General features: G+C 48.2%; 1 protein-coding gene across 2 annotated transcripts in view; it reads left to right on the top strand.

Moving 5' to 3' along the window:
• The window catches only part of wg (Wnt family member 1 wingless), a 67,506-nt gene extending 57,737 nt beyond the window's left edge, over positions 1 to 9,769 (top strand). For both annotated transcript variants that reach the window (XM_075680775.1, XM_075680774.1), the window contains exons 3-4: positions 575 to 843; positions 6,950 to 9,769. In XM_075680775.1, the coding sequence (XP_075536890.1) occupies positions 575 to 843; positions 6,950 to 7,459 (779 nt within the window). In that variant the 3' untranslated portion in view covers positions 7,460 to 9,769. The remainder of the gene's footprint in view (positions 1 to 574; positions 844 to 6,949) is intronic.
• Positions 9,770 to 18,189: the final 8,420 nt, after the last annotated feature.

The following is an 18,189-nucleotide window of genomic DNA, read 5'->3' as shown; positions in this document are numbered from 1 at the left end:
TGATGTAGGGTCTTTCGAGCTGCATTCGTGGTGCCACTGTCACGGTGCCGTATACTCTTATAATAACACCTCGGTAATGATCATCGCCAAGTTGTCGTGTTGCCACAAGTGTATATAAAAAAAAGTACACAAAGGAAGGCGATTGAGCCGGTACAACTTGGAGCACGGCGTCCTGAAAACTGTCTCTCCAACGACGTGCAGCACCAGAATATCCTGGTATTTTATTTATTCATTGTCTGCGATGACATAACTACTACAATAGTCCGTACGTTATCGAAAGCACCATTTCAGGCCCTTGTGTCGCGCGGGCAAAATAAGATCTCTACAAGCAGGGCACCGAGAGACAGCAGCGGCCTTGTGCCTGTTGTGGGCGGGAGAAAGCAGGCACCGATGGTCAGTGAAGCCAAGCCAAACCAATGACACGAAACGAAACACATAACGCAGTAGTACAGCTATTGTAGCCACGATGGTACGAGGATGATGATTACTACGGCACTCGATGTTTGCAGCTGCGAAGCGTTTGCGACTGTCACATAGAGAGAGACCCAAGCTCTCTGTTCTGGTCTTCGCGCAGGCTGCCGTGAGACGGCGTTCGTGTACGCGGTGACCAGCGCGGGCGTGGCGCACGCCGTGTCGCGGGCGTGCAGCGAAGGCGCCATCGACACCTGCACCTGCGACTACCGGCAGCGGGGTCCCCCCTCGGGTCTCGACTGGCAGTGGGGCGGCTGCTCGGACAACGTCCACTTCGGCTACAAGTTCGCGCGAGCCTTCGTCGACGCCGCCGAGAGGGGAAGGGACCTGCGGTTCGTCATCAACCTGCACAACAACGAGGCCGGAAGGCTGGTACGTTCACCTGCGCACGAGCATGCAGGCATCGAGTGCACAGAATGCCGGATCCTTTTCTTGTTGTTGTTGTTGTCGCGTTTTCGTAAGTGATGCCGCGTACGTTTGCAGTCATCTTTGATGTTCAATTATTCTAAAATGTCTTCTAGTCAAGGGCTTCAACAGCGCTCTTTAAGCAACAAAAGTATGAAGTGTACCTGAAATGTAAGACCGTCGTCATTAAAGGTCACGCCGTGTGTGTTGGCCGAGGTGCAAAGGACAACCTGTTCTGGTGTCTGTGATGTAATGATTTTATAGCCCGTGCAAGATTTGCGATATTGTACATCACAATGTCCGCGATTAACTCAAATTTGTTGCTTAAACTGAAGTATATATACGTATGCTAGATTAAATCTATACGCGATACAATTTTCAGATAAATCTCAGAGGACGAACTTTTCCACTGATCTTTTGGCGTAGTTGCTCTAGGTATAATATAAATAAGCTCGGCTATACCAAAGCCAAGCGTTGGTGGCCGCGTAAATTCGTCGAATGCTGGAGAGTGCCGCTAGACTGACCGACCTAACTTGGTTTATCAAGCATCTAACAAAAATTTAAGATATTTCATGCTGCGTAAAAGGATGCTTGCCACTAAAATTTAGTAAATCTTGATAGTTAGGCTTAGTTAACCTTACTGCTTAGCCTAACTGTCTCCTTTTGAAAGTTTACTTGATGTGCAACTAACTGTACCACAAAAACTGCTCAACATTAGTAGCTGGACATACCAATGAATAAATGATCGGGTAATTGGTGTCTTAGTGGCAATAATAAATTTTGACCAACTATATATTGCGTCAACTTGTTGTGCAATTTCAGTACAAGGGTGTTTTGCATTCTACCCCCTTCTGAAAGTGAAATCAGCGCTCGTCTTCCTTCCTCTTTTGCCTGCTTTGTCTGGTTCCGCGCTGCGTGACGAGATAGAGCAGCAACCAGCCCTCTCTTATATCTGACTGAATGCCGGGAATTGAACGAGTAGGTTAGCGAATTGGCAATTAAGCATGACGTTTTAGCCCAAAGCTGTTAACACACCGGTTACAGACACGGTCACTCGGATAAAATGGCTACCCTGGCAATATCTCATAAGACATAATTGATTGGAGGTAGACTATCGTACAAACAAGGACATCGTTTGTCTTGGTAACATCAATCATAAAAAGAAAGAAGGTCACCGGCTTTAATGCGAATTTGGAGCGTAACTGTTTAGGTGTTTTGAATTCGCGATATGTTGTGGCAAAGAACTTGATTCTGAACGACAGGGTCCTCTCGGAGGCGGCGCTTAGCCGTTGCTCGGGCAACTCGTTTGGCAGCGCAGCGGCAGACGAAACACTTCCACACCGGTTGCGTCGCTCATTGTTCAGTAAGAAAGCGTGAACATGGGAAAGCGTGGCTCGCGCTGAGCGCATTTTCTAGCGGCGGCGGCGCAGGCGAAGTGGCGCATGTGCCGTGGTTCCAAAGCCCACGTCAGCGCTTCGTTTCCATGTAAGGTATCGGTAGACGCGCTCGCCGCATGCCTGGCCGCCGCGGTGGAGCCCGTCTCGAGCGGCACTCCGCTTTTCTCCCCACCCTTTCGCCACAATATCCTCCTCCTCCGCTGTCCTCCTCATGCTTCTGCTGCACCCTCCTCCTCCGCTTTCCCCCCTCGCGCTCTCTTGTCTCTCGCCGTTTTTCATGCCCCGCTGGGCTCCGCGTTCACTCTTTCATCCTTCGCTTTGCTCGTTCGCTCGGTTAAGTCGAGATACGAAGCCGAGGACGCCGACGCTCAACGCAGGAACGGGCGCCTAAGAGGCGCGCTCTAAACATACACAAAGAGCTGTAGTCGTATGGAAGGGGAGCACGTCAATTTGGCTCAATTTAGGTAATTTTGTTACAATGTATAACTCTCGAAAGTGTATATGCCCCAAAAAGTGGATGGGAAAACGGCGCCGCCGTGGTAGCTCAATTGGTAAGAGCATCAGAAGCATAATGCGAAGACGTGGGTTCGTTCCGCACCTGCGGCCAGTTACTTTTTCATTCGTTTTCATTTCGATAAATTTATAATTTCTTTAATTAAATTAAAGAGAACAAGTAACTTCCCCTATGCTGTCCTTAGTGTCCTTGTTCGTTGACTTCTTATGATATGACTGTAAATATATATATATATATATATATATATATATATATATATATATATATATATATATATATATATATATATATATATATATATATATATATATATATAGAGAGAGAGAGAGAGAGAGAGAGAGAGAGAGAGAAACATGGTTGAGCAGCGGAGTACAGGTAGCATGGAGAACATGGGAGCAGGTCACAAAAGTTATGTGTTGCAACTTTCAAGCAGATTCCGGACCATTCAAGAAGGCACGTTGGCAAAATTATGATAAGGATAGCAATGATTTGCGAAATCGAACTTACTCTAAGGAACTCAAAGCGTTGAGGCGATGTAATTGGCCGAAGTGAGCGTGCCAAAATGAATTCGCGCAATGACAAGGAGAGGTAGTGCTCAGAACGACTGCAACATTCGAGCGTGCATGTTCGCGGAGGCGCGGACGTCACTGGAAATGCTCGAGAGATAAGACTGAGATGGTTTGTCTACATCATGAGAAAACAAAGAACTACATTGGACGGAAAGCAATGGAGATTGTCTCTATAGGGCAAGGAAAATGACGCCATTCTAGGAATAGCCCGCAGGGCAACATTGAGCAACAGCAAAAAGCTCACGAAGCATCGGATGAGTGATGGGGATAAAAAACGGGGGATACAGGTGGCCGAAGCAGCCACACCAAAGGCGAAGTGCCACCATCGACCGGTTTTTGCGTTTGGGGCAAATAGGGCACATTTCCGAATACATCGGCGAAAAAAGAATGAGGGCAGAGCAGGCTATAAACCCTGAAGGAACGTCACGTCCCTGCGATACCGTCCACTGCACTTGCAGCGCAGAGTCAAGGAAGGATACAGTCCCACACCGACAGTCACCAAACTTCGACGAAATGTGTCCCAAGGCAGCCCTTCTGTAACGACGCTATCCTATCTTCATAAGTGCCGGTGTGACGGCGAAGCTCGTTCGGAACCAGGCCAGGGCTGCGCGCCGCAGCGCTGGGCGCCGTCGTCGACAGCGCTCGCCCCGCGCAACGACTGCGTTGTGGGCAACCAGTGGACAGGTTTCTGTGCCCCGGTGTGCCTTCTTCACACTCGCCTGGAGCGCGCGGCCGGAGCAGTATATAACACAGTGCACGTACCGACTGCGGTGGCGGCTGCTCGGCAGGGTGACTCCAAATGGGGGCTCTTTAGGCGCCCCCCTCTCGCGCCACGAGGCCATGAAGAATCGCGGATTGGGTTTCGGAAGCGAGGCCCCGTCCAAAAGCGCAGACTGGCGAACCCCCCGCGGACTTGCCGACCGCCGAGGGCCAGCGGCGGCCATAACTCAATGTGTCACCGAAATCCTGCTCCCGGGTGGCTCTTGCCCGCTCGCATCTCGGCCGTCTTCGGACTCTCTCGCCCCACGTGCTCCCACCATCTTCTTCTTTTTCTTTCTCTTCACTCAAGACTTTGTGCGCTCTTTAATATTGCGTCTTTCTGGTCCTCTTATACGTCCCTGACAGCTTTCTTCTTCGTTTCTTCTTTTTTTTTTCTTCTGAACGAAGACGCAGCGGGAAGAAGCACTCGGTCTTGTTTTGCTGACTCCCCGGGCTCGCTCCTTCGTCGTCGTCCACCAGGTTGCTACTCTCCCTCGCAAGACACGGAGTCGCTAAATTGAAGAGACTCTATCGACGCTGCGGCTGGCCGCGATGTGGTGAGGAAGAAGGGAGACAGCGCAGGCTATAGAAATGGTCCGGAGGAGGTGGAAGGGGACGGGGCGGCTGCTGGACTCGGTGGTATTGGGTTCTCGGCGCTGTATTTTGGCGTGCATATGCGGGCGCACATCGCTGTGCCGTCGCGGAGAGAAAGAACGAGAGAGCGCATCTTGGACCGACGCAGAGGAGGCCACCTTTCCCGCTTTCGCGACGGACGGTAAGACGCGCGAGGAACGCTTCGGGCCCGAGTGCTCAGGATGCGCAGGAGGGGGGAGGGGGCAAGCGAAAGGAATGCGATAGAGAGTCTTTCATTTTTGTCTTCTCCTTGCCGCCACCTTTGCTCTTTCTTTTATCTTCCATTCCGGGGAGGAGCTGTCGCTGACCTTTCCTTGTCCCGAGCACTTGTAGCTGTATCCCTCCATCCCACTGCCTCTCTGTGGTCATCTTGTAGTCGATGACAAGCGTTGCGTAAGTGGTTGTGTGGGTGGGAGTAATGCGTCTTCCTCGACTGCGACGTGTTGTCGCTGGATTCTTTCTTTCCTCCCTTGCTTTCCGTTCTCCCCTCTAGTTCTGTCCCCTCGTTTTTCGTACTTTCTTTCTTCGCTAGCTTCATCTCTAACCTTGGAATCTTTCGGAGCGGCGAGTCCACGGTATAGGAACTCTGGAAGTAGACCCGCAGATAACTAAGTGGCGGAGCTGTGGTCTTCGTGGGGGACCTTATGGGTCTCCCGAGACCCCCTTATACGGCTAACTTGACAAAACAGCTCTTCGGTTGTGTCGAGCCTGTGTCAGCGTCTGTCCCATTCGCGTTTTCTTTTATCGGCGAAGCGTTACCTCGCGACCTGAGCTTCGTTAATGGCCGGCCATGTGACTGATAGCGGCGTAGCACCGGCCACGGGGTGGCCCTCCTCCCGTCCCTGTCGTGATTGATGCGATGCACGAGAAACGGATGCGTGCGACGCCTATTCGCTTTTTCATTCTCTCTCTCTTTCTTTCTTTCTACGTCTTGTTTTGTGTCGGGTACACCGGATTGCGTCGTAACGCGCTTTGAGAATGGCTCTCCTCGACCGTGCGTAGTCTGGACGCGTTGTGGTGTTCTATGTTTGATGGGGAAGACAAGGCTGCCGCCCGCAGCGAACATCGTCTCTTTTGCCTTATCGCAGTAGAAGTCGATATGTGTGCTGCTGGTTGGGCATTCCGGGCATGTCGAAGCGTGCAGCAAGTTCGGAGTATTGTACAAGGTAAGCATCCTCCGGGGAATCTACGGAGGATGCGAATGACTTGTTTTATTAAGCACGCAGTGGGGTCGTTTCTCTTTCTTATCGTGAAGAAAAGTTAGGAAATGAGACAAGTACATTTCATTAAGCCTGTTCATTTCTACCTTTGCAGCCATATGATGACCAGGTACCCTGCCCCCAGCCCTTTCCTAAGGAAAGAGAAAGAACTGGGATAGTTACTTGACTGTTTAAATAACCAATGACTTAATTACCCTTGTACGTCGGTATTAATGTTACCTTGCCTGCTTAGGACACTGTGAGTTTACTTAGTGCAACTAAATTACTCCAAGATCGAAAAGCACGGTGTGACATCGCTGGGTAGTTAAGCAAATGCAATGGCACCGTAATTACTACGAAACGGTAAACGATGCGTCTATATCTTTATCAGTGCTCTCAGGGAAGCGTAATTGGCTATGAATTCCAGTGACTGGAACAGCTGGAACGGGTTAAACATAAAGAAAAATAAAATTAAAACACGAGCTTGCAGCATCTAGCTTTAAGGGTGACAAAGACATGGAAGTACCTTGTCACTGTCGCACAAGCTCTTACCACGAGACATGGCCTCTAACATAGGGCGGCGCGCGTCTGCCAGTCTTATGCGTTAGGACTGCAGTTACTGTGCGTCAGGGTTCTCAGACATGCTGCCCTTGGGCCAACTCAACACCACCTAGACTGAACATTATAGAAAAGAAAATGTCTAGGTGTTGTTTTCCCACTGCGACTGTGTTACCCTCGATGTGGACTAAACTATGGTCAGTTGCTTCTGTCCACGAAGACAATATAGTGCGGTATGAATGGGACTGCGCGTGATGCAACGTATGTTTCATGCTTGATGTGAGTTTCGCTAAACTTACTGCACTCGATGCCTGTGAAATCCTGCTCTGTATATAACTGCATGTAGTGAGGCCCAGCGTGCGCGCCGAGCGAAGAGGCCCGCGGAGGCGCCCTCGTGATGCTGGCGAAAAAAGTCTGACTGTCGATCTGTCTTCCCCTTTGCAGCAGGTGACGACCGAGACGCGGCGCGAGTGCAAGTGTCACGGCATGTCCGGCAGCTGCACGGTGAAGACATGCTGGATGCGGCTTCCTTCCTTCCGCGACGTGGGCAACCAGCTGAAGGAGCGCTTCGACGGCGCCTCGCGGGTGCTGCTCAGCAACCAGGGCAACATCCGGGGCTTCCGGGGCCGACGGCGCAAGGGGCAGCCGCGCTCGTTCCACCTGAAGCCCTTTTACCCGGACCACAGGCCGCCGTCGCGCAAGGACCTCGTGTACTTCGAGAACTCGCCCGACTTCTGCGTGCCCAACGCGCGGCTCGGCGTGCACGGCACCCGTGGCCGCCACTGCAACGAGTCGTCGGCCGGCGTGGACGGCTGCGAGCTCATGTGCTGCGGCCGCGGCCACCGCACCGAGGTCCGCGAGGACCTGGAGCGCTGCGCCTGCACGTTCCACTGGTGCTGCCAGGTCAAGTGCAAGGTGTGCAAGGTTCGCCGAACCGTCCACACGTGTCTGTGAGCGACCCGCCGCCGCTGCCGAAACACCGGACACGAGAAGTGCGCGGCTGACTTGCTGAGTCACCAGAGCGCTTTGGCGTATAACGCTCTGCAGTTACCGCTACCGTCCGGGGCACTTTCCGCTTTACGAATGCCAGCTGAGCCTCGCCAGGTGCATGTTGGGCGGTGCTTAGCTAGCCTGCGCAGAGCCGATTGGTGGCCGAAGCGGTGCCAGTGAAGGTGAACCTGTAACTGTTTTCTAAAGCACTCTATTCGTGCGGACTGGTCGGTATATGAAATGGAGGGTGCAAGGCTTGCCTTGGCTGGTTTATATGTTTCAAGGCCGCGTCGAGAGAGCACGTTGCAAAACAGACGCTCTAGTAACAGACTTCTTCTCATCTTGATCATCTCGTCTGCGTGCCACCGCGTCCTCTAACGTGTATCCGTGTACCTTCGCACGGTATAGACTACAGTGCATAGTACATCGACGGACGAAATGACCCCGTGTGACTTTGCGGCGACGTCTTCTGAACTTGGTGGATCTCTATCGCCGGAGGTGACTGTCTTGTAGTGCCCCGGGAACTGCTGGGAAGTGGGAGGCGCTCCTTCGCACCTACGCTTGCACGCACGGCCGCTTGAAGTTCGAGCGCTCTCAAACTATTCTCGTCAATAGGGCTTGCCAATTGTACGACGAGCGAACGCGCGTTCTCGCGCAGCGTTTGTCGACGGACCTTGCCGGTGAGCTGTGGTGAAATGCGGCTGTCCTGATTGAGAGTGCGAGAAGAGAATTCGGTGACAGCCTGTGTTTATAATGGACCGAGTTTTGTAAATTGTGAATAGGGTGTTTCCTACAGGGGCACTGGGTAAGAGTTTGGAAAGTGCTTTCTTCTTCCTTCCTGCTCGCCACACGTAAGCACTCGCGTAAGAAATTGTCAAGCAAGGGATAATGTGCCATTCGTTTATACCTATATATATAGGATACCCTGCTTCCGCTGAAAGATTACTTGTTTTGTGAGCGCACATCCAGTTGAAATGTTGGGGACGCACGAGGCGTGGCTTCGCGATTCTTCATCGGACCATTTTCTATATATACGAAACTGGGAAAGACAACTGTTTACGTGGGCACTGAGGATGAGTTCCGACAGATTGGGAGATAAACTTTCACGCACAGCAAATGGGTTAACCTCATCGGGAACAGCACCTCGGTAATGCCGGAAAAACACACACAAGAAGAGCGACAGACGCACGGCAACGCCTTCTCCATATTTGTGCACTCAAAGATGTCACGAATTTCAATTGCACTTCCTGGCTGATAATAAATTGAGCTGTATTCATTAAAAAAGTACTTATGCTGGGACTGTTCCCAAGAGTAAATACCGACTAATCGGCATATGGGAAGCATTACTGTCGAAGGTGGCCGGCTAATAGCAAACAGCATTTACGTACGAGAACCATCGTGAATTTGGCGCCTGTCTATCGAATAAAAAAGAAATAAAGAGCACACTACATTCTATATTAAGCATATAATATACGTACTAATCTTTGGAAGCTTTTGCTGCACAAGAAAGACCAAAATGCAAGGAACTGTTGTTTGTGACGTCAGGCTAATATTACCGGTACCGTAATTTAAACGTGATGTTTAAAAAAAGGAAAGTCATTTTGTGCCCTAGTAAACAACCTCTCCCCGCCAAAGAAACAAAAAGAAAGTATTCTGAAAGGTTACTCTGTGCATGTGAACTGCTTTAAATGTCCCTCTTTAGTGTGTCTTTAAAACATGCCATACCAGAGCTTGCGCAAACCAAAACACTGAAAGAGAAGTGGAGCTTTTTTTATTCCCTCTCCTTCTGTTTTTTTTTTTTTTTCAAGCACCTAAACGCGCGGGTCACATGCAACATCTCAGGATAGAGCACACTTGTAGACAGATATTATCGTGCGTGCGAGGTTTTATGCCAACCTTCATGTGACAATGTTTCACGTTATCTGGGCCTGTACTTCTTTTCTTTTTATTTTTTCTTTCGAGATATTTATCGGCGACGTTGGCAAATCACGTCTTAGTGCTCTACGTATACAAAGAAACAAAATACTGAACACGAGAAATAGCGCTCGAGGAGCTCAAACGAGACGCTAGCAGGTCGGCGAGTGGTGAACCATTGTTGTGAGCAATTTGCTGTGCGCATCCCTGAGAAGCGCGCCACCAGCGAACCTTGCTGTGAAGTGTCCTTCCTACTTGAGCGTGCTCACCAGTGAAGCGTGCTTTACCAGAAACTTCGCTACGTAGCATGCACTGTTCGCGCGATAGAATCAAATCGTGTACGTCTGAGGTGTTCGATGGCTTGTTTAGATTAAACCGCAGTTATCGGCTAGCGGCTATCGCACATTGCGGGAAAATGTTTAAAGGCGGGCTGACGGGCGAGAACTGACTGGTGCAGTTCGAGAGACCCATATAAGCAGTGCAGAATATCATTACTCGGATGCATGCGCGTTAACTTATTATGATTATTATTATTATTATTATTATTATTAATATGAATATACTATGTACATACTCAATATGGTCATTCAGCTCTCTTCTTCCTTTACATGCTTTCAGAACGCTACGTAGTCGTCCTCACTCATCTTCGTTTATTATTATTATTTTTTATAGCAGCATGGACATTATGATTGTGTGCTCGCCAACACTTTTCCCGATAAAAAAGAGGGGGCAAAGGAATGGGTTATGATAACAGTACACTCCTCAAATGTCTGAAGCAATTACTGCTTGCCTCATACATGGGAGCGTAATATTGTTCAGTTACCATGCGCATGCAGCATTGGCCCATAACCTTTAAGACTGGCAACGATACATCCCGAACACATCAAGGGTCAGCTCTGATTATGCGCTGATCAAGTGACGATGTGACAAGTTTAAGTTGAGGTGACACTGCATCCTCAGTTCAGGCGATAACAATGAAGGCGAAGCTAGATGCAGCACCGAATGATGCGAATTACTCATAAGAGGCGGCGTCAGGTAAGCCATAAAAGCGCCACTCGAGAGGCCTCGTTATCTATATATATGTTCCAGCGGCAGGTAACATGTAACAAAATTAGGTATTTCTTTGTAATTGCATAAAATTAATTTGTTTATCATAGTCAGTGCGCTGTGCATCCCTTTTTCTCCCCCCCCCCTCTCTTATTTCTTATTGTTAGGCATATGTCCTTCAGAGACGTATACTTCGTTTCTTCAGCCGATCGGTGAAAGGATGAATCCATCGATCAGCCAATTACTCAATAAATTTTTTTTCTGTTGTGACAGATTTATTTGTTTTGAAGATGCGTTTTTCGCCCGTGCAATAAGCGTCGCCAGGTGAATGAACAAAAGTGTCTGGGGAGTTTGGGCAGATGTACGAGAAGGCCAGTTAATGTTTGGGTCAAGTAATGCATGAGTGCCGTTACGCCAGCTGTTGAAAACCAAAGCTGCTATGTATGTCTGTTACACCGAACAGTCGTAGTGTATATCAAATTGCATTCATTGTAGCCCCTTTGCTATGGAAACGGGCCCTGCTTGGTCACCATCTCACCTAACTTATTCTTGTTTTGTGAATCGTGTCGCAAACCCGAAACGTGCCATCAGTGACATGTGGATGCATCGCTTAGCAATCGACCTTTGTTTGTTCTTCTCTTGCACTGTCTACCTTGCTGAAAATGTGTCTTGAGGCAGACAGAGCTACTCGGTCTAACTTCACGTGCTTTTCTCAGGCGAATTATGTGCACTACCAAATATTTCTGCGTGCGCAATGTTCCTCGTATCAAAACGACGTTCGCCTTATCAACTTTTATGTCACACGGTGATGCAGGCATCAGTATATATTTATATATATATATTTCTTGTTCTTAGACGGCACTCTGTTCTGCTTGCTCGTTTAAAAAAAGTCGAATACGAAGATGTAACTGATTGGTGAATCACTGTCAGCATTGTCTATATAGTGAAACTTGCCTCATGTTTGTTTGTTTCTTGTTTTATTTTTATTTTTTCTCTACACCCCATGCACCCACTTTGAAATAAATTATCCTAGAACTGTTCGTTACATCTGTTCTTTATTCCGCTGTTCAATGCGCAAAGGAAAGTATTTGAAGGCAGATAAGTTTGCTGAAAGTTAAATGAGTGGCAACGTAACACCGCCGTTCCAGAAGAATTGGACTCTTTTCGTAATTGCAAAGCTTAGCTTTCCCGCAAATCAGTTTGCCAAGCTAACTACGTCGCAGTTATTTGTAGACTCGGTGCATACAAATGCAGGTTGCTTGTCTTATGACATAGAAAACGAACACGTGATGAAACCATGCACAAGAGACAAGCCCCAGCATGTGCGGCTAGAACGTCGTCTTCCTTTGAACCACTTATGCGGTTGGGGAAATTCGCAATGCGGGAAAGAGCCCTTGCGAATTGGAAAAATGGCGCTCTTCATTGACTCCGTGCTGTGGATTTTCGAATCTCATGTTTTCCTTCGTCCATACGTGCTTAGTCTTCACTTCCACTGTGCCAAGCAAAAGTCATTAGTGTTTGTAAACCGAAATAGTAAAGTCCTCGCGTTACATGTAGATTAAAAAGGGACCGTTTATAGCTTCCACAGGAATATGTTAAATTTATATCCTGCATTATTGAATTATTCATGGTCTAGGCGGCATTTGCTTACGTCAACAAGTCCAGAACTTACCTAGCCTTAGGATAAGCACAGTCTATAGGCATTGTTATTGGCTCAATCCAGTGCTTATCCATGGCTGCTAATGTGAGAGAGACGTTAAACAGACCGGTTCGCAGAATATTGTACAGTGAAACTGCTTTAGAGACAAGTTTATAAAATTTGATTGGTCCTATAACTATTTGCCCATATTGCTTACAGTAACAAAAGCCACTAGGCTCTAAGGAATCACCACGAATTCCAAACAGTCTAATTTTTGAAGCAATGTCGACTGTTGCATATTATCGAAAGCTTTCTTATAATCTCCGTAGAAACCAAGGACCACGCCCAATTTTGTTTTCTGGCTCTAACAGAATAAAATTCTTTTGCTGCAAATTATGAGATCTGAATTTAAATTGAGCACGTAAAATTAGAGCACGTTTCCAAGAAAAAAAATATAGCACAGAGGTAAAAATATCTGGCAGGAGGCTCAAGATAAGAGTCTTGGAGGTCCCCTCCCCTATAATGTGCCGTTCAATAAAAATGCGAGACATGCTGGCACCAGATACGTAGTAGTGAGGTATGCAGTTCAATAAACACCATACTGCATTGTGCACCAAGAAGTTGACGTGCAAGAATGAACTCATGCGAGCTACTTTTTTCAACGCTTAATATACTAGTATCTCATTCCGCACCCTTCTTCCAGGTCTCGCCTACTGACCTACGTCCAGACATCGTTATATGCTTGTTGCTTTCAATCAGTTAATCACTTAACCAATGATTCAGTCAATCAATCAATAAGTTAATGCATAAAAAATGAATCGAATACCTAATTACCAAATAATATAAAACACCGGTATAGAATGCTGCCCAGAGGAATATCCGTTATGGCTATATCGTGCCTGGTCAGCGAAGAATACACCGAAGACGGAAGCACAATAAGGCTTCTCTTTGTGATGTGCTGCTCCATTTTCTTTAATCGTGTTTCTTGGAGCCGGCGTATCTTTGGTATTTACTGTTTGACTAAAAGCAAAGAAGTATTGTGGGCATCACCCCTTATGCCAGCCTCTCCTATAGACGCTTATTTAAAAAGAGAAAGGAAAAAGAAAGTCTACGTTGTCGGTGCGCCCAGCATGCAGTCTTTGACTGCTAGAAGGTAGAGCGGCAGAGTGTTTTAGCACTGTTTATACGAATCACGCGCATGTACACGCGTATTTGAATACCGAACGATGCAGATTGTAACATCAGCGTGGATGCACTACCATAGAAGGCAGTCTTCAACTAAAGTGCGCAGAAATCTTACTGGCACGGAGCGATTATATTCTACTAACATGTATATACTGGCGCGTAGTCTCAGCAGTGACATATCAGACACATTTTTGGGTCTTTGTGTCGAATTGCGGCAAGCGACAAAAACGCTTTTAAAGTATAAAGGGCCAAACAGCCTGTCACACGATGCCGTCATTTGGAGCTCACCTACGTGTAGGCCAGTTCTCTGCTATATGCGCTACGATGAGACATTATTATGTAGCACAATGTTCTCCTTATCAGGCTAGCTTGTTCTTTCAACCACAGAGGTGAATGTCGACGCCAGTAATTTGACCAAAGCAATTAATTTGTTTCTGCGCATTGGAGATCCAGAACGTCTCTCATAGTTCGTATGCTACTTTGAGACGTCGAGACTGTATCAAACACTTATGGCATGTTCGGGTGGTCGTTTGAGAGCGCTCCGTCCATGCTTACATACAGACTTGGGGGAAAAACAGTTTTAAAGCTGTATTGCGATAATAATAGATTATCAAAGTGAAGATACTACTACTTCCTTTGTGAACATTAACCCGAATGAGTGCTCCCAGAATTCGTCCCAGTCGGTTAGGCAATCATCAATGTAACCAGGTTATGCTTGCAGTAACGCCTATAGTTGCTGTTTTACATGATATTTGCAGGGGTGCCGAGAGCTCGATTGAAACGACCACCCGAATACCCCATTAGATAATGACATTCTTCATCACTCAGGTTCCATTCACTTCTTCGCCTTTCGATCTCCCCCTCTTCGTTATCAGGCACGCGCAATGCTCTTTGCAGGTATAGAACTAGCCTCTCCAGCTACATGCCGGCGCTGAAAACATTGCCGAGTACGCAGAGCGCCGGGCTGGGGACCAGTAAGTTTCATATTCGATCCCGAACGCAAGTGGAAGGGCAACCGGAATCTCTCTCCTGCACTGCATGAACTATAGATGATTTGACTTAGAATGACATTGCATACAGATTGCGTTAAGCCTGCAGGACGCGAGAAGCTTATACGAAAGCGAATATCCTGAAAATGTGACGTCGCATTTTTATGGACAATAAATAACTAAAAAGGCACTGCTGATGCATTTGAATTCGAAGTACTTGAATGATACGGCCGCTATATCATTTCAATGATATACGTATATCGTTCAAATGATATAGCTGCCATGACCGGTACCGGTCATGGCAGCTCAGTGACTACATATTGCTGCATTCTATTGTGGAGCACGGTACCATGGGCTTGATTATCTTGATCTACCGTAGAGACTCGTGTAATGGCTGCACATTTTAAAGCGAACCTTCCTTTGCCTCTCCTCCCGACTTCCCGGGCGCTGCTGCGATGGTTTCTTGCAACACCGCCAGATGGCGCTCGCCTCCGTGCATCCCGCTCTGCTCAGCGGGCACCTTTGGCCTCCTGGAAACAATGGGATTCAGCGAGAGCAAAGGGAAAGTGAACATGCCCGCAATAGGGATTAGCAAGAGGTGATTGGAAGATGGGTGGCGTACAACGGAGGCGTACAAAAAATTGGAGGACGCTTAAGCTTCGCCTTCAAGAGTGGAACGCGACAGCGTTCCCGTCGACCCGCCAAGGGGTGTAAGACAATGGGCTACGGTGCACCGACTACGCGCCCTGCATCGGACGCGGTGAGCGTCGAGCAACGCAGCGTTCGGCGCGACAACGAAATGTGCGCCTGAGCAAGCGACGCACGCCTGAGCCTTAGCAACAGCTCGTTTCTAAGGCAACACCGCGTTCACTAGAGGCGCTTTTGTACCGCTTTGAAGCATCGAACTCGTGGCTCAGTGGTAACGTCTCCGTCTCACACTCCGGAGACCCTGGTTCGATTCCCACCCAGCCCATCTTGGAAGTTGCTTTTTATTTATGAAGTGCCTGCCAAGATTTATCGCTCACGGCCAACGCCGCGGACGCCGACGCCGACACCGACACCGACGCCGACGACACCGGCTTTTCTGCGACACGAGCTCCTTAACGCTATCGCGTTAAAAACAAAGTTCCCTATAGAGGTTCAGAAAGTTTGGTTATGGGAATTCTTCGTATTCTTTTTTTTGTTCCTTTCCTCTTTCTCTTCTTTAACATAGATAGGCCATTAGGCAACATAATAACAAGAGCTTGGTGGCGGAACCTGCCACCCCATTACAAAGGGACGCTCATAGCATCCATCCATTAATCCATCCATCCCGGCCCATAGGTGCCGCCGCCGTGGGCCGGGATGCGTAGTTTGTGCGTATGCATGGCAAGTGTTGTGCTTGCTTTCCTATGCGAGATAAATCCAGGCGCTGGGCTGTGGAGGTCGCGTGCTGGGCTGTAATAATGTAGACATTACAAGCGTCCATAGCCTGAAGAGAGCGCTTGGAACTGGCGTCTCAACAGCGTGCTGGTCACGTACGCAGAAGGAACACGTGAGCACACGCCAGCAAAATGGCTCCAAAACGTGCTCTCAGCATCGAGGACACTCAGGCTCGAAAGGAGCGTCGCGCGAAACAGGGAGCGTCTTCGCTACGCAGCGAAACATACTGCAGGCAGTGAATGCGCGTATACCATGTATACATACAACTTTATTATAACTAATTAATTACGTACAGCCCCATAATTCAATTAAAGTTTAACACTCCTGCCACGATGCGATATGACATGTGAGGCAATGATAATGCTCAACTCTCTCAGGAATCATGAACAATGAAGCACAACAACACTTCAAGCAAACACGTCTCTCTGTGTATTCTGTGGACTACGCAGAAAAGTAGCAGTCTAGCACAAAAAGTAACGTTTAACCTCAACTCTCCACTCTCATATGGGACTAAACGGTGAAGAAATTACACATTCGCCACCAACATCACCGCTACCTACCGCCAATCAAAGCAAGCAGCATACAAAGCTTCGCTTACAGCGATTCCCACAGTGCGTGGGATCCGCATATTTTCTTCCATAATTTTCACGAAGTGCGGCCCTTGCACGGAACCGAACCTATATTGGTCAATATGGGTCTGACGCAGCCAGTGATTTGTGCACACGCCGGATCTTGTGCACGCCCTGGCCCTAGCCATATAGTAGCGGCACTAGGAAGTATGCAGCACACGAAAATTCGCCGATGCACGCGCGAGGCATCGGAGCGCCGAACGCGGTTGCTTTACAGTTGGAAATATTTTGTCCCAAAATTTGGGCTGCCAAGTTGGGGGTGTGACCCTCACACGATTGCGGCCCTTACACGAGTCTATACGGTATTTCATGGAGGCGGAGCATAAAATGGTCGTTTGCTTATACTTAAGTGTACACCTCCAAGATACTCCAATTGATCGAAACTAAACCGGACTCCTACCTTGCGGCGTGTCTCATATAGACAACGTATTATTGCGATAGCAATTATACGGACACTGCAGACACATTTCTGCCGTCGGTATCGCCGTGACGTTCCTTATAATGTCCTACGGCGATAACATCTTCGCCGCGCGTAATATGCTGTATGCGCGAGGGAAAGCGGGCGAGGGTGAGCCGACGATGGCGGTTCAATCTCGCGTGCGCAAGGGAGGAAAGCCGTGCGGAAGCGCACCGTCTTCCGGAGCGCGCGGTGGCTGCTGAGTATGGCGCGGTCGCGCAGGCCCTTTCTTGAAAGCCATCTGCGATTAGTACAGAGTCGAGGTGCGCCGAGGGCTCATAGCTTCGTGTGCACTTGTACGCTGTGTTCTCGCCGCTTATAGTTCATGTTGAAGCGAGAGGCAGCATGAATGTCAATTCACTCGCTGCCGCTGCCGCGTTTCCTCACTAGTCTATTACGACAGCAAGTTTCTGCGGTTATCGAGGGAGATGTGTTCTAGTTTGCTTGTGTGCGCGGGACACCATGCTTGTTAATTTATTTAGTAAGCGGATAATTACAAGTTTAAATGGCCGATAAAACTACTGTCCTTACTTCGAATAGCTGTCCACTAATTTGCTGTCGCAATCGATGCTTCACCTTTCAGGCTAGAATGCGACATTTCATTCGGAGACGGTAAACACAATCAATCAATCAATCAATCAATCAATCAATCAAGTCAACCAAACAATCTATCTATCTATCTATCTATCTATCTATCTATCTATCTATCTATCTATCTATCTATCTATCTACATACATACCTACCTACCTACCTGCCTGCCTGCCTACCTACCTACCTACCTACCTACCTACCTACCTACCTACCTACCTACCTACCTACCTACCTACCTACCTACCTACCTCAGGACCTTGAATGGCAGCATACAGACACGCTGCGCTTTCTCCCGTGCGCATGGACAATACATGTTCTCACTTTTCCCGCATACATTCTCCCAAAAACACTTTCCAATGCCTAGGAGATCTGATTTTGATCAAGTGAGGCTTCACTACCCTTCATGCCATAATTTCTCTACTCTCACGGCTGTAGAGCGCGCTGGGCCGGTATTTTGTAGCGATGCATTTTCCGATTCTATGCTTTTTCAGGCTTTTCGCGCTTGGCCACTGGTAAGAGCGACGGTCTGCCCACATTATCAACGCGATCAGGCGGCCGTGTGTGATGGATGATAAGAATAGCATAGAATAAGGCATAAGGCATCGCTACAAAATAGCGGCCCTGAATTAGAGAAACGGAATTTTGGGCTATCTATTCAATTTGTTCAATTTCCGGATTTTTAAAACTTATTTTCTATCTACTTAGGAGACATAAACTTGGCAGCACTCTTGCTTTTGACACATTGCGAGACACGCCCAAACATGCCGTTCGAGAATCTTCGTGCTAAACAAACTTGACGAGCACGCTATTGAGTGTCAAA

The sequence above is a fragment of the Dermacentor variabilis genome, chromosome 2, assembly GCF_050947875.1.
Source record: "Dermacentor variabilis isolate Ectoservices chromosome 2, ASM5094787v1, whole genome shotgun sequence".
Lineage (NCBI taxonomy): Eukaryota > Metazoa > Arthropoda > Arachnida > Ixodida > Ixodidae > Dermacentor > Dermacentor variabilis.
This window is presented reverse-complemented; position numbering and strand designations above follow the sequence as displayed.